The sequence below is a fragment of the Tetrao urogallus genome (assembly GCF_951394365.1).
Source record: "Tetrao urogallus genome assembly, chromosome: 1".
Lineage (NCBI taxonomy): Eukaryota > Metazoa > Chordata > Aves > Galliformes > Phasianidae > Tetrao > Tetrao urogallus.
Genome location: NC_136813.1, coordinates 103,747 through 120,709, shown reverse-complemented (window position 1 = coordinate 120,709; position 16,963 = coordinate 103,747). Strand labels below are relative to the sequence as shown.

At 50.3% G+C, this 16,963-nt stretch overlaps 1 protein-coding gene across 1 annotated transcript in view; it reads left to right on the top strand.

Moving 5' to 3' along the window:
- Positions 1-1,436: 1,436 nt before the first annotated feature.
- The window catches only part of LCMT2 (leucine carboxyl methyltransferase 2), a gene marked incomplete at both ends in the record, with an annotated part of 43,660 nt that continues 28,133 nt past the window's right edge, over positions 1,437-16,963 (top strand). The window contains 3 exon segments of the mRNA XM_079544604.1: positions 1,437-1,601; positions 1,603-1,731; positions 1,734-1,921. Of these exon segments, the coding sequence (XP_079400730.1) occupies positions 1,437-1,601; positions 1,603-1,731; positions 1,734-1,921 (482 nt within the window).

Below are 16,963 nucleotides of genomic sequence, written 5' to 3'. Positions count from 1 at the left end.
GATGAGCCTTGTTTGGAAAAAATGCATAAGGAACTACAGAAGGACCAAAGCATGAATCCCCTGCTTGCAAGCCTGCCAGTGGCACTGCTTCTCATGTCGGCCACGGAGAAGGGAAAGCAGGCCCACCCCGGCACTGGCAGAGAAGCTGGAAAGACGGCACCCACTCTGCATGCCACAAACAGATGTCAGAGTGCTTGCTGTGCAAAAGCTCCATCAAAGCTCAAAGCTGCACACGCTGCTGATGCCATACCCAAAACTTCACGAGGGGCCATGACTCATCCAGTGATGTTTTTAAGACTCCACATCAGGAGGGACGTAGAATCCCATTTCATCTTTGCTGGGCACCACTCGCTGCTCTGGAATATGCTCTCCTGTTCTACATCCATGCAGGTCTCTCTCAAGACTTCCAGATTTTCCCAAAGCCAAGCACGGTCCAGCCTTGCCTGCAGTGCAGCCCTAGTCTGAAAACTTTCAACCTCTGCTGTCCGTTATGACCTGAGCCACCTCCATGCCTCCCAGCCCCATCTCCTTACACCTGCATCTGCAACACCAGCATCTCTATTGCTCACTCCCACAGTTGCCACACAGCCTAATCTCCTTCTAACATCAAAACAAGCAGTGACCAGCAGTGGTAGCCATTCTCTAAGGATGCAGTCAAGCTCCACTTCATCCCCGTGGATTCAATTCCTGTGCCACACGAGGGCTTCCTTCAGGCTATCCTGTCTCTGAAAACATTATTCCTACAAAGGAAGCTCTAATAAAAGCTCCTCACGCAAAAGCCAGTTCCCACAGTCCCGGCCCACAAGCATCTCAGCACTGGCTGTGCCCTGCCACACTGCGTGCCCACTGCACAGCCGTCCCGGGGTGTCGAGGCTCTCTGGCCGTCGGGCTGCCCGGCCCCCGGCGCTCCCTGGCTGTCCCTGGGGCTCTCCATCTCTCGGGGCTCCCGGCCGTCTCCCCCGGCGGCTGCTGGGGCTCCCTGCCTTTCGGGGCTGCCCAGACACGAGGCGTCCCTTCCTCCCGGCGCTCCCGGTGCCCGCGCACACCGCCGTTCCGGGGCTCTCCCCGGGTCTCCCCCCGCACGCCGCAGCCTCCGTTCCAGCACACCGCCCGCCCCAGCCCCCGCTCCGCTCGGGCCCGCAGCCCCCGCCCGGCGCCTCCGCGGCTCCTCCGCCGCGACCGCCGAACGCCCGCCCAGCGCCGGCTCAGCCCTGCGGCTCCCCGTCCCGGCGCCGCTCCCGTTCCCGCACCGTCCCGCTCCCAGCGCCGGCCTCAGTGCCGTCGCGCAGCGGGCGAGGCTGATCGGCCGATCCAGCCGCGGATCCGCGGTGCTGCGCCGCCTCGGGCGCACCCCCCAGCCCCCCCCCCCCCATTGTCTGCGCGGCAGAGGCAGAACAAAGCGCCCGGTCCAGTCCGGCCCGGCCCGGCGTGCGCTGATGCGGATGTGCGGCACAGCGGTTGAAGGCGGGGAGGCGGCGGGAGCGGATCGGTCCTGCGCTGGCACTTACAGCTCGCGTCCCGCGCCGGCAGAGCTCGCATCCCGCACGATCCGGTCCCGGCGAGACGTCCCGCAGCAGCGCGGGTACCCCGGCACCCCAGCACCCGGCGCTCTGGTGCAGACACCGCTCCGGTACCGCCGGCCGCTCCGGTACCTTCAGTGTGTTCCGGTGCCCTCCGGCGCCGTGCCCCCACCCCGTCCTCCCGGAGCTCGGCCTCCCGGTGCCGCGGCCGCCCCGGTGCCGCAGCCGCCCCGCGCAGAGCTCGGCTGCAGGCGGCGGATCGGCGCTGGCTCGGCGCGGAGGCTCCTGCTGAAACCCGACCCAGCGCCGCCCTCAGCCCCTCTCTCCCCCCGCCGCCCCCATCCCCGCCCCGCCACCGGAGCGCGCCGGCAGAGCGCGGCCCCGGGCCGGGGTCCGCGGAGGTGGGTCGACGTGGTGGGACGCGGGATACGGGACACGGGGCGCGAAGGGGCCGGGGAGCAGCGGCGAGGAGGGGGCCTGAGCGGAGCGGGGGGAAAGGCTGCAGCTGGGAGGGATAAGGGGGAACGGGTAGGAAGCAATAGGAGCCAGAAACCTGGGGAAGTGAGAAGAGGTGGGAAAGAGCGAGGGGCGAGGACGGGGGTGGGAAGGGACGGGGCAAGGAGAGGGCTGGGCAAAAAGAGGTGGAAGGAGACGGAGGGTGGTACTGGGGGGATGTGGGGACGCGATCACAGCGGCACAGCCCGTTTTCTAGTCTACCACAGTTCCTTCTTTAAAAGCAAGCGCAGTTTGGGGCGTTGGAGCTTCATGATCCCTGAGGTCTCTTCCAACCCAAGACATTCTATGATTCTATGATGCTATGCTTCTGTAACCTGAAAACCTCGTGTTGAGGCTCCTAATGCCTGGGAAGGACAACAATCATCTGTAGCGCCTGCCATTCAAGTTACTGGAGCCCCATCAGCCTATACTAAGAATAAATACAGAACAAGAGTGGGTGATGGTCCACGCTGCTCCCTTGGCTTAAAGGGGCCACCTAGACTAGTTTTCTCTGCTCCAGAGTGGCCAGGTCACAGCAGTGTTGGTGTATTGACCAGCAGCGTTCCCTGGGGTTCTGGAGAAAGAAATAAAGAAGATGATGCTTCACATGGGGGCCCAAGGACCTGGGGAACTCTTTGCCATTGGACGTTATGGATGCTCAAAATTTGCACTGGCTCAAGGGCTGTCTGGATTAGTTCACAGAAGAGAAATTCTTTGAGGGCTCCTGAACAGAAGAAGCTGCCTCCAGGTCATGAGCTCTGAGTTACAATGAATTGGGTCAGAGTGCAGTGAAGTGAAACGTAGCACACGTTTCTCCTGCTCTTCCACACCTTCTGTGCAACTCTTTGTAGCTACCCTTGGAGGCTGCTCTGGGGCTAGGAGTCTTGGGCTGACTCCCACTGAGGCAGTCATTGCTGCCCTTCAGCTGTTCCAAGTGTAACAGTGACATTTCAGCCTTGGTTCAGCTATTGTGTGTTTACTTCTCTTTATTTTTGTCTACTGTTTGTTTTTTTTTCTGCTTTTTTTTCTTTTCCTAAGTTAATCACACACATAGGGCTGACGGTCCTTTTAGTAGCTTGTTGATGTTATTGCAAAGCTGCTGTCTATTATATAGGAAAAAAGTGGTTTTGGAGATATCCGTGGTGACTGGAAATAAGCTAACATTACACTCTCTTTTAAGAAAGGCAAGGAAGAACTCAGAGAACCATCGGTGTTTCAGTGTCGAATCATGGACCACATCGTCTTGGAATCCATTTCTGAATGTGGAGAACAAAGAAGCAATCAGGAACAGGAGATTTATACAGCACGGCTTGTGCTAGACCAGCCTGATTGCCTTCTATGACAGAATGACTGGCCGAATGGATGCAGAGCAGTGGATGAAATGTACCTCCATGTTGTGTCCCACAGAATTTGCATTTATAACCAAAGAAGTATGTGCCGAATGAAGGAGGGAGCATTCGGGGGCCTGAAAACTGGTACCTCTGGGCTCAGTAGATATTTCAATGTAGGGCAGTGGCTGGCAGTCATTGCAGTATGCCAAGCTTTGATTTGGGAGCCGGTATTTTTCAGTGTTTTTATTCATGATGGATGAGAACACAAAGTATGAGGCTGCAGGTGGCACGAGGAGGGATATCTGATATATTGCACAGCATAACTGTGATTCAGAGAGAAAGTCTTAAGAACTGAGTCAGCAGAATCCACATTAAGTTCAATAAAAGTAGATTTCTGTACCTGAGGCAGCACAACACCATAGTTGTACAGGCTGTGAATCAGCTGGATGAGCTGCAGGTCCTGTTGAAAAGAACATGAAGGCAGAAGTAGGCAATGAATGAAGAAGCTGTATGCTTTCCTTGCAAACATGGCAAACCAAAAACCTCACCAACTTCAACAAAAAGGTGAGCAGCACATCAAAAGAATAATTATCCTCCTCAGCTTGGGATGCGGTGAAGCTGAACCTGGTCTCCTTGGTACATTTTTGGCTCCATCCATTCATGAGGGATATTGAAATAGGACACAGAGACATGGCAGACATGATCTACAAGGACAGGCTAAAGAAGCAGTGCTTGCTTTGCCTGGAAATCAAAGAGCTGTAGAACCATAGAACCACGGAACCATGGAACCACAGTCATAGAATCATGGAATCATAGTTTGGTTTGAAAGGGAACTCTGGAGATCATCAACCCCAACCCCTCTGCTAAAAGCAGATTTCCTGCAGTAGGTTGAGCAGGAAAGCATCCAGGCGGGTCCTGAATATCTCCAGAGAAGAAGACTCTACAGCCTCTCTGTGTGGCTTGTTCCAGTGCTGTCACCCTCACAGTAAAGAATCACAGAATGACAGAATGGCCTGGGCTGCAAAGGAGCACAGCGCTCATCCAGCTCCAAGCCCTGCTGTGTGCAGGTCGCCAACCAGCAGCCCAGGCTGCCCAGAGCCACATCCAGCCTGGCCTCGAATGCCTGCAGGGACGGGGCATAAAGAAGTTCTTTTGCATGCTTGTATGGAACTTTCTGTGTTCCAGTTTTCTCTTATTGCCTTTTGCCTGGCTCCATCCGTTTCCCCCTGCACATTTAGATACATTAGACACTTCCAATAACATTGGTAGGATCACCTCTCAGCCTTCTCCACGCTGAAGAGCCCCAAATCTCTGATCCTTTCCTCATACAGGAGATGCTACAGGTTCTATTAATCTTTTGGCTTTCCACTGGACTCTCTCTAGATGATCCCTGCCTTTTTGGAACTGGACAGCTCAGAACTGGATGCAGTATTCCAGGTGTGTCCTCACCAGGGCAGAGTAGAGGCGAAGGACCATCTCCCTTCATCTACTGTCCACGGTCCTTTTAATGCACCCCAAGATACCACTGGCTTTCTTGGCCAGCCGGGCACACTGCTGGCTCGTGACCAGCCTGTTGTTCGCCAGGAAACCCTGGTCCTTCTCTCCAGTGTTCCTCTCCAGCAGGTCATCCCTAACCTGTACTGATGCTGTGGCTGTTCCTCCCCAGGCACAAGAATCTACACTTCCTCTTGTTAAACCTCACCAGGTTCCTCTCCGCTCCGTTCTTCAGTCTGTCCAGGTGTTGCTGAACGGCAGCACAGCCTTCTGGGCTGTCAGCCACTGCTCTCAGTTTTGTACCATCATGCTGAGGGTGGACTCCATCCCTTCATCCAGGTCAGTGATGAAGATGCTGAACAAGACCAGACCCAGCACCGACCCGCAGGGAACACTGCTGTTTTCAGGACTGCAGCCAGACTCTGCGCTGCCAATCCAGCGCTCTGAGCTGTGCTGTCAGCCACTCCTCAATCCGGGGTAGGGTAAGGCTTTCTAACTGCACAGTGCTGCTATCTGAAGAGCGGATAAACACGATGGAGCCAAATGCTTCTTCGTAGTGGCGGACAATAGAATAAGAACAATTTCCACAATTACAGCTCGACTCATTCAGAGTGGACTTCAGGAAACATTCTCCATCAGGAGAGCAGTGCAGCGCTAGGAAAAGCTACTCGCATGGGCTGAGCTCCTACCTTGCAAGGTTTCAATGCAGACCTGGCCTTGTGTTTTTGATAGCCCTGATTCAAAGGAGAGGTTGGGCTGTGCACGGATGGATGTCCCTTTTAACCATGATGGGATAAGGCTACTATGAAGGTACTAATTTAATTCCATTGCTACTATGCCTATCCATACTAACACCTTTTTCTTTTATGATGTTTTGGTCAGCATTTATATTCACAAGGCCTCTTTACTTTGTTTCACTGTTGAACCTTATCAGTGTAACCTTTGTTTTCTTTTTCTTTTTTTTTTTCTGCCTGAGATCTTTACTGTAAAAAGATTAAATAGATGAGCTCCAAAACTGCATCTAGAAAAGACGGCATTCTCTCAAGCCTACAGCTTCTGATTTAATAATCCCTTTTTGTTTCTTAGATAGTTGTCTAATATGCTATTCTGACAAACTTGCTGCATTTTATCACATGCCATTTATTGTCCCATTTCCAAAACCTGTGTTGAAACCCATGCATAACTCTACAAGTGCAGTCTAGGGGCTGGTGCATGATGCTGCACGGAGTTGGTAGTTACTTAAGCAGAGCTGGAAGGCAGCACAGGTGTGCTCTGCATGCACTGTGTTTCCCTAGCTCTACAGGCACATACATCACACTGCCTCTCATGTCTGTTCTGTCACCACAGTGACCTTGATTCTGGAGTGCCACACATCCATAGCCCAGAATTGACTTTGCATGTCCCCACTCTGATCGCCAGCAGGTAGGAAGTGGTCTGGCACTATAGCACCTTCCTGCTAGATGGCATTTGGCTTCTGACCTGGATAGGGGCAATGTGGCAGGTAGCCCAGAACTGGCTAAATTGCTCAGAGGGTTCCACTCTTGCATGTTGAAGGCTGGCTCAGAAATCCCAAACAGGAAATCTTTCTAGGATGTGCTCAGGCTCTGGTTCCCGGATGTTCACAGCAAGCAAAGGCTTCCTACATTCAGAATGGGGGTTAAAAATAAAAGAAGTCAGCACCTGCTCAAAGCGTACACGGCCAGGAGGGGCAGTGGCTGGAGTTCAGGACAGTCCTCTAAGACAGATGTAAGGTTGAGACCGCAAAGCAGACTCTGAACTCTTCAGGGAACTGCTTGACAGGGTGACATGGAAGAAAGCCCTGAGGGGAGAGGGGCCCAAGAAGCTGGTTGGTATTCAAGGACCATCTCCTCCAAGCCTAGAAGCAGCGCATCCTGAGAAAAAGGAAGGCAGGCAAGAATTCCAGGAGGTCTCCGTGGATCAAAGGCCAGTCAGTCTTCCCTCTGTGCCTGGCAAGATCATGGAGCAGATCCTCCTGAAGGCCCTACTGAGGCACATGGAAAATAAAGGCAAGGCGACTAGTGGTAACCAGCATGGCCTCACCAAGGGCAAGTCACGCCTGGCAAACTTGGTGGCCTTTTATAACGGGGTTACAGCATCGGTGGATAAAGGAAGAGCACCTGACATAATCTACCTGGATTGTACAAAGCATCTGACACAGTCCTGTGTGTCATCCTGGTTGCCAAATTGGAGAAAAATGGATTTGATGGATGGAGCACCGGCTGGGTAAGGAATTGGCTGGGTGGTCGCGCTCAGAGAGTTGCAGTCAGCGGCTCAACATCCAAGTGAAGGCAGGTGACGAGTGGTGTTCCTCAGGGATTGGACTGGGGCTGCTGCTATTTAACATCTCTGCATGTGACTTGGACCGTGGGATGGAGTGCACCATCAGCTGGTTTGCAGATGAAACCGAGTGGTGCAGTTGAGATGCTAGAGGGAAGGGATGCCATCCAGAGGGACCTGGACTGGCTTGAGAGGTGGGTCCATGCCAACCTCACAAAGTCCAACAAGGCCAAGCTCAAGGTCCTGCACCTGCATCGGGGCAATCTCAAGCATGGATTTAGGTTGGGCAGAGAATGGCTTAAGAGCAGCTCTGAGGAGAAGGATTTGGGAGTGTCAATTGATGAGAGATTCAACATGAGCCAGCAATGTGTGCTTGCAGCCCAGAGAGCCAACCATGTCCTGGGTTGCATCAAGAGAAGTGTGGAAGAAGAAGAGGGCAAGGGAGGTGATTCTGACCCTCTACTCTGCTCTTGTGAGACCCCACCTGGAGTACAGCATCCAGCTCTGGGGCCCCCAGCACAGGAAGGACATGGAGCTGTTGGAGCGGGTCCAGAGGAGGGCCATGAAGATGATCAGAGGGCTGGAGCACCTCCCCTATGGGGACAGGCTGAGAGAGCTGGGGATCTTCAGCCTGGAAAAGAGAAGGCTGAGAGGAGCCCTTATAGTGAGTGGCCTTCCAGTACCTGAAGGGGCCTCCAGGAAAGCTGGGGAGGGAGTTTTTATAAGGGCGTGTGGTGACAGGACGAGGGGAAATGGTTTTAAACTGGAAGAGGGCAGATTGAGACCAGATATCAGAAAGAAATTCTTTCCTGTGAGGGAGGTGAGACACTGGAACAGGTTGCCCAGCCAGGCTGTGGATGCCCCCTGCCTGGATGCCCTCAAAGCCAGGCTGGATGGGGCTGTGAGCAGCCTGGGCTATGGGAGGTGTCCCTGCCTGCAGCAGGGGTTGGAACCAGATGATCTTAAGGGTCCCTTCCAACCCAAAGCATACTGCAATCCTTTGATTTGAAAAGCCTTTGAAAGAAAGCCATGAAGTAGAGAGAGAGTTGCAAGGTTATCTCAGATGGCAAATGGAGCTGTTACCTCAGCTTCACAGCTGTATATTCACAGCTTGGTTAGAAAGAAATGCTGCTAATGCACTGCTCCTGGATGTAACCCAACTAGCTGACTTTCAAACTTACAGTGCAAGAGCTGTTAATCTCTTGGTTGTCTAAATGTACACAAAAGTCCTGCCACATAGGGTTCTTGCAACAGACATATTTCTGTGCCATGGGTTTTGTTCATGAGCAGCAGGGAGCCCTGAATGTAAGGTCTCATTGCTGGGCCTCATGTGATGGATGGCTGCAGTGTAGAGCAGGGAAAGTTCATGTCTTCCATTAATTTGTTATTTCAAATGCTTACAATCATAGAGTATTTTTGAAGACTGGCAGTCCTAGAAGCAGGTGGACTGAGCAGTGGTGCTAACATCATATCAGATGATGCTTGAGGCAGTGATACGCTGCCATCTCCTTGCCTTTGGTCCTACTCCTGGGATGTCACATCCTGGCTACGACTCCCAGTCTGCTCTTTGCAGGCTCTATTCAGCACAGTTCTAAATGCCAAGCACTTGTTGTGAAACCTGCATCCTTTAGTGGGATTCTCTAGCACAGTAAGACCTTTGAAATAACTGTGCTTGAAAAGCTTTCCTTTGCACCTCCTCATCTTAACCCTACATTGTACCACACATCTGACTGCCTCTGCTCATTGTTTCACCAGTCCCAGCCCAGGACTTGTCTGCAATTTTGCCAGTTCATGCATTCTCATCATTCAGATCTCTTGTAATTTGACTTGGGATTTCTCAAACAGATCATTTGGTATTAAAGTTACAGCAGCATCCGAAGGTTAAATCTTCAAGCACAGAAATAAAACAATTCATTTCCAGAAGACAAAATAATCAAAATTGAGACCTACGAGAAGGTAGATAAAATAAGGAACGTGGAAGAATGAGGCTGCAGGTGATGCAGTGGTGATATTCCTTGCAGCTAATTTGTAAGCAGTATAGTATAGGCAGATTTGAGGCAGGAAAAAACCCAAACATCCAGGCCTGTCAACTGCCTTATTTCTACAACTCAGAGAGGGCTCAACTGAATCCAGTCCTGCTTAGCAGCTTTGCATCAGCTGGTTCTTCCAGCTCTCCCATAACAAAGACATCATGAACTTGCTAGCCAATCTATTCAGCATTAAATTTTATTCACTGAAATCAAAACCTATTATTTTTTGTACTATGTATCATGAACACTGGAAGCAGATTTTTCTCTTTGCAATTTTCTTCTACAAACCAAAGCCGTTACCATATTGCTTCCCTCTTTAAGAGAAACTGCCCCACAGTATTTAATCTTTCCATAATGCATTTTCTCACCCTCTAGTCATCTCCTCTGCACTTTCTCAGAGCAGTCAACGTTCTCTGAAGTGCCCTCACTAAGACTGGACACAGTACTGCAGGTGAGATCCTGAGCAGAGAAAGTGGAGCCAGAAATGTTACTTGCAGCATCTTGCAAATCATGCTCTTATTTATACCATCTTGCGTGTTTGTTTCCACAGCAGTGTGCCCTTGGCTGAGTCATATTCAGATTACAGATAACTCTAAACCCAACATTTTTCTGGAGTGCTATTGTTTAGATCATTTTAATAATTATATTTTTAAATATTTCTAGCCAGTAATAATAGCGATCCCTATGCCTATGCAAAATAATAATAGCAATAATTCAAGCTATAAAATATCTAGTAGTTTTATTACAATTTATAGGATATGCCTGTCATGGATAAATAAGCGGAGAAGTAGGACAAGTTGTTTCTCTTAGATTTTGAACCCACAGAAAATATTACAGAATCACAGAATTGTGGGGCTGGAAGGACCTCCAGGGATCACTGAGTCCAACCCCTGCAAAACGGGCTCCTACAGCAGCTGCAGGTGGGCGTCCAGGCGGGTCTGAAATACCTCCAGACAAGGAGAAGCCGCAGCCTCCCTGGGCAGCCTGTTCCAGAGCTGCGCCATCCTCACCGTGAAGAACTCCCTTCTCATCCACGTGCAGAACTTCCCGTGCTCCTCTTTATGGCCATCTCCCCTTCTCCTGTCCCCACAGACCACTGAGAAGAGGTTGGCCGTGTCCTTTGGACTCCCACACCTCAGATATTTATAAACATTGATCTGATCCCCTCTCAGTCTTCTTTCCTCAAGGCTGAGCAGACCCAGGTCACCCAGCCTTTCCTCACAGAGGAGATGCTCCAGGCCCTTTAGCATCCTCATTGCCTTCTGCTGGACTCTCTCCAGGAGATCCCTGTCGTTTTTGTACCAGGTGGGAGAGCAGAACTGGATGCAGTACTGCAGGTGAGGCCTGACCAGGGCAGAGCAGAGGGGAGGATCCCCTGCCTTGCCCTGCTGGCCACGCTCCTTCTAATGCACCCCGGGATCCCATTGCCCTTCCTGTCCAGCAGGGCACACTGCTGGCTCACGGCCGACCTGTCGTCCACCAGCACCCCCAGTCCTTCTCTGCAGAGCTCCTCTCCAGCAGCTCACGTCCCAACCTCTGCTGATACCTGCGCTTATTCCTTCCCAGGTTCAAGACTCAACACTTGCTTTTGTCACACCTCATCTGGTTTGTTTCTGCCCAGCTCTCCAGCCTGTCCAGGTCTTGCTGAATGGCAGCACAGCCTTTTGGTGTGCCGCCACTTCTCCCAGCTTTGTCTCATTGATGCACTTGGTGAGGATGGACACCTATCGCCCCATCAAGGTTGGAGATGAAGATACTGAACAAGACCGGACCCAGCACCACCCCAGGGAGCACCACACTCACAGCCCTCCGGCCGCACTCTGCACAGCCGATCACCCCCTCTGAGCTCGGCCACTCAGGCGGTTCTCTGCCCACCTCAGCATCCACTCATCTCTCCCACATTCAGATTCATAGTGAGGATGTCGTGGGAGGCAGCATGAGAAGCCTTGCTGAAAACACACATCAGTTCTTTAGGTTATGGGGACAACTGGATAGTTTCAGAAATTATTACTAATGCAGAGCACACACGTAAGGATGCTTCGAGGTGAACTGCTTTTTGGTTACATCTTGATCATTTGGACGGGGAAGTCAAATGCAGCTCAGCATAACGCTGCCAACACACTCTGGTGCACCACTGACTGAAAAGAGCGCCAGTGAGACAGAGAGGCTTCGGTTACTTGAAACAATAACAAGAAAAAAAAGTCAACTGGTTAATATTTCCAATGACTGTTAATTTATTTGATAAATGTGTATGTAGATGTAACAGATCTCTTTAAGGTGTTGGCCCTAGATCTTTATGACACAGACATAAAAGCAGGATTAAACACTATACTCATGTTCCATATTACATCAAATGATTAACTGCAGATGAGAAATCCTCCTCCAGCAGTTTTTCTAATGAGGTCTTACACAGATCTCCCCACAGTTCAATGCTGCTCAGCATTTTGACTAACAATCCGCAAGGAAGTATCAGCTACCTAAACAGAAGCACATGGAACAATAGGAAAGTCATATCACTGCAGTGTTCAGCATTTGTAAATACTGTAGAAAACTCAGAGTGGCCAGAGAAGAGTCACAAGAACGAGCCAGGATCCAAAGAACAATTTTCAACATGGGCAACTTTAGAAGGATAAGAAAATGGAGCGAGTTCTAAGGATCTGTAAGAGTACGTGCTGCTTGCCCCATTTACACTGCTGAAGCGAAGGGTGAATTCTGTCAAACCATGGAATGATTTTTATGATGAGAAAAGGGAATGAGAAAATGATGAGAAAGGAACCATCTAGCACATTTCAGTCTGTGAGCCAAGACAGAACTGAAATCAACATTTCCAGAGAGGGAAGTTGACTGAGCTGAGCCCTGCGCTACTGACTGCTCTACTTCCTGCCCTGGCTTCTTCTACTCTCCTGGAATCTCTTCATCCACGTTTCTGCAGCAGGGTGACCTCATTTGGCAGCGGCCTCTGAGAGCTTACACTGACTAAACCAAGTGCCTCGTTCTCATAGGTGCCTCTTAGAAAGTTGCTCAGTAAGACCTGAACTTCCTCCCCGGTAGCAAACAAGTCTCCTTCTGTTCCACTGAAAATCAGCTGGGAGGAAGTGAGATGGGGAGGTGGTTTCCGAAATCCTGTGGATTGTGATTACAGACATAGTCTCAAAATCCATGAGGTGGGGGTGGGGAGCACAGGGAAATCCAAATTATTTCAGTGTGAGCTGAACGTGGGTCTTTGATAACGCTGTTCACAGGCATATAAAGCCTGGCAGCAAGGGGCTTACTGCTGCTTTGAAAAAGGAAGAAAACAGTTTGAGGGATATCCCTTTCCAAATAATAAGGCTTTTGCTTTGGAGGAGCTGGTGCTTTCTATATATAGTGAGGTAATTATTTCAGAATGGAAAATGTTTGTTCAGGAAGGAAAGGCTCTGAGATCAGCAGAGTCAAGTCTCACCCACAGGCTGTTGACTCCATTGGACTCTTCTGCTAGCAGCAGAGAACTGGGAGGAGGACTGTGAAGGGATGAACTGACTGCCCAGGACTCACCCATCTATACTGGAGTTCTTGATCGTGGCCTTGGGTCCTGGTGTGACTCAGAGGGGCAGTTTCTGAAGTAAAGGTCTGATGATTCTTTTAGGAAAAAGAAAACTGAAGACGGTCAAAACCCCTTTTTTTTCGTTGATAACTGAATTCTATCGTTCCACAACCAATACACAGTGGATATACACTAACTGTACCTTCCACAAACAGACACAGGAAGCTGTGTTTCCTAATCTAGACAGGACGACATACAAACACACACATTTCTACACACACACCCGTTCATGGATGCAGCTCATGTACTCAAAAACTGGTGTGATACTGCTCCATCTACTGGAAATTTATGTAAGATACAGTCTTAGTTTCGTTAAGACTATTTTTGCATTGCAGCATTGTTTATGAGTCTTAGATGCAGAGCAAGAAAACTCTGTGCATCACTTATTGTGCTTAATTTTTTTAAAACGGGGAGAAGATCATAAGCTTGCATATCCTGGGCTGCATCAAGAGAAGTGTGGAAGAAGAAGAGGGCAAGGGAGGTGATTCTGACCCTCTACTCTGCTCTTGTGAGACCCCACCTGGAGTACAGCATCCAGCTCTGGGGCCCCCAGCACAGGAAGGACATGGAGCTGTTGGAGCGGGTCCAGAGGAGGGCCATGAAGATGATCAGAGGGCTGGAGCACCTCCCCTATGGGGACGGGCTGAGAGAGCTGGGGATCTTCAGCCTGGAAAAGAGAAGGCTGCGAGGAGCCCTTATAGTGAGTGGCCTTCCAGTACCTGAAGGGGCCTCCAGGAAAGGGGCCTCCAGGAGGCTTGGGGATGAGTGGCTGGATGAGTGTGAAGAAGAGAAGGACCTGGGGGTGTTGGTTGATGCTCGGCTGAACATGAGCCGACAGTGTGCCCAGGTGGCCAAGAGGGCCAATGACATCCTGGCCTGCATCAGAAATAGTGTGGCCTGCAGAAGCAGGGAGGTGATCATCCCCCTGTACTCAGCACTGGTGAGGCCGCATCTCGAGTACTGTGTTCAGTTTTGGGCCCCTCACTACAGGAAAGATGTTGAGATCCTGGAGCGTGTTCAGAGAAGGGCAACAAAACTGGTGAGGGGTCTGGAGCACAAACCTTATGAGGAGAGGCTGAGGGAGCTGGGAATGTTTAGTCTGGAGAAGAGGAGGCTCAGGGGAGACCTCACTGCACTGTACAACCTCCTGAAGGGAGGTTGTGGTGAAGAGGGATTTGGCCTCTTCTCCCAGGCAACGAGCAGGACACGGGGCAATGGCCTCAAGTTGTATCAGAGGAGGTTCAGGTTGGACATAAGGAAGAACTTCTTCTCTCAGAGAGTAGTCAGGCACTGGAATGGCTGCCCAGGGAGGTGGTGGAGTCACCGTCCCTGGCAGTGTTCAAGACGCGTCTGGATGACGTGCTGCATGATGTGGTTTAGTACTAGTGGTGGCAATGGTGATGAGGAGACGGTTGGACTGGATGATCTTATAGGTCATTTCCAACCTTGTGATTCTTGTGATTCTTGTGAAAGCTGGGGAGGGAGTTTTTATAAGGGCATGTAGTGACAGAATGAGGGGAAATGGTTTTAAACTGGAAGAGGGCAGATTTCGACCAGATATCAGGAAGAAATTCTGTCCTGTGAGGGAGGTGAGACACTGGAACAGGTTGCCCAGCCAGGCTGTGGATGCCCCCTGCCTGGATGCCCTCAAGGCCAGGCTGGATGGGGCTGTGAGCAGCCTGGGCTATGGGAGGTGTCCCTGCCTGCAGCAGGGGGTTGGAAATGGATGATCTTAAGGGTCCCTTCCAACCCAAACCGTTCTACCATTCCATCATTCTATCTTAAGCTGCCAAGATGAATTTAACGTGACAAAGACGTTGAGCTTAATGTTGGATGCATTAAAAGGAATGTGGCCAACAGGTTGAAGGAGGCGATGCTCCCCCTCTGCTCCACCCTGGAGAGGCCACATTTAGAATACTGTGTCCCGTTCTGGGTTCTCAGTTCAAAAAAGACAGGGATCATCTAGAGAGAGTCCAGTCCTATCTGGACGCATACCTGCATGACCTGTTATAGGGAACCTGCTTAGGAGGGGGTTGGACTCAGAGGTCTCTTGAGACCCCTTCCAACCCTTGCAATTCAGTGATGTCCAGGCAGCATTTGAAGAGAGTCTTTGGGAGACACTACAAACTGTCAGATCCTTCCACAGAGGGAGGTTGCCAGTGCAGATTTACAAGCTCTGTACTGGGACTTTTGTTTCTAGCATATCTATGCTCAGGCTGCAAAACAGAGTAAGCTGTCAGGCAGTGTTTGTGGCTGATCCTAAGTGTGGCTGCTTCCAGAGAAGCATGGCTGACAGACTGCTGAGAGAACAGCATGGCCTTAGGAGACTGAGCTACTCCAGGATGAGAGTGGCAGATAAAACCCAGCAGAGGGAAATCCGAAGTGGAGCCTAAGGGAAAACAACCCCTGATTCACATGTCAAACGACGGCATCTGAGATGATTATGGCAGGGAATGAGAGCTTCGGCTTCAAAGAGTCTTGCGAAAATGTCAGCTTAGAGCTCAGCAGTCAAACGAGCGTATGAATATCAGGAATAATTAGGGTTATTTGTTTTATATTCTTCAATCCTCCAGCAACTCTTGTGACAAAATTAACACAACAGGATGTAGATTTACAGTGATTTCTTCCATCTTAATGCATCCTAAGGTAGCTCTAGCTCTGTTTGCTGCAGTACTGAGTTTTAGCTTGTCTGCTACCACTGTAAAGCACTTCAGCCTTATTTTTCTGGGCAGACACATAATCATGAAAATGCTTTGCATTTCACTGTTTATTACTTCCCTGTTTATATTTCTATCAATATCAGCATCGACTGCAAACTGTATCAGAGGCGACTTTTTTTTACGTTCAAAGCACCAGAAATATTGAAGGAACACTGTAAGCTTCAAATATTCCTTCTGACAACTTTTCCCGCTGAGACATCTTACTAAATGAACGTATGTCTAAACAGATGCAGCACTTTTAAACAAAAATGGCATGGAGTATGATAGAGCATGTTATAATTTCAACCGGTTTGTTGTTTTGTGTAGAGGAACTGACAGGCTTCAAGCGCAGGCTTACTCTGATTGCAGCTGGCTGCTTTTGGGCCTTCGCCATAAGAAGTTTAGGGTCTCAGCCCCCAGCACAAGAAAGACATGGAGCTGCTGGAGCAGGTCCAGAGAAGCCCATGAAGATGCTCAGAGGGCTGGAGCACCTCTCCTTTGGAAACAGGCTGAGAGAAGCGTGCTTGTCCAGCCCGGAGAAGAGGAGGCTCAGGGGAGAGCTCACTGCAGCCTTCCAGAGCTTCCATACTAAAAGGAGCTTATAATGAGGATGGAGACTGTTTAACTGTCTGACAGAATCATAAAGTCATAAAATCACTGAAGTTGGAAAAGACCTCTAAGATCATCTGGGTACTACATCCACCCTTCCTTCAACACCTCCAGGGACAGTGACTCTACCACCTCCCTGGTCAGCCTGTTCCGATGCCTAGCCACTTTTTTCTGAGAAGAACTTCTTCCTAATATCCAACCTGCATCTCCTCTGGAGCAACTTGATGCTGCTCCCTCTTGTACTGGTGCCAGCTGGTGGATTTAACTCCATTCACCACCACTTTCTGGGCTGGGCTATCCAGCCATTTTTTACCCACCAAAGAGTGCCTGTCCAAGCCATGGGCTGCCAGCTTCTTCAGGAAAATACTACAGAAGACAGCGTAAAAGGCTTTGCTGAAGATGAGGCAGGCTGTGTGAACAGCCCTTCCCTCATCCACAAGGCAGGTCACTTGTTATAGAAAGAGATGAGGGTGGTCAGGCAGGACCTGCCTTTCAAACCTCATTTCCTTCTATGACCAGGGGCACAAAGGAGGACAGTTTCAAACTAAAAGAAGGCAGACTTAGATTAGATGTTAGGGGGATTTTTTTCACTCAGAAGGTGGTGAGATGCTGGAACAGGCTGCCCAGAGAGGTTTTGGATACCTCATCCCTGGAGGTGTTCAAGGCTAGGCTGGATGGGGCCCTGGGCAACTCAATCCGGTACCTGATTGGCAACCCTGAGAGAGGAGCTGGAACCAGATGATCTGTAATGCCCCTTCCAAATCGAGTCAGTCTGTGATTCTATGAAGTGAAGTAAATGTCCACTACTTAACCTTGCTTCAGTCATCATCTGTCATCATGTTCCACTGCGTTCTGAAGATCAATGTAGTTGTGCAGTTTGGTCCCAAAAATGCATTTCATTTAA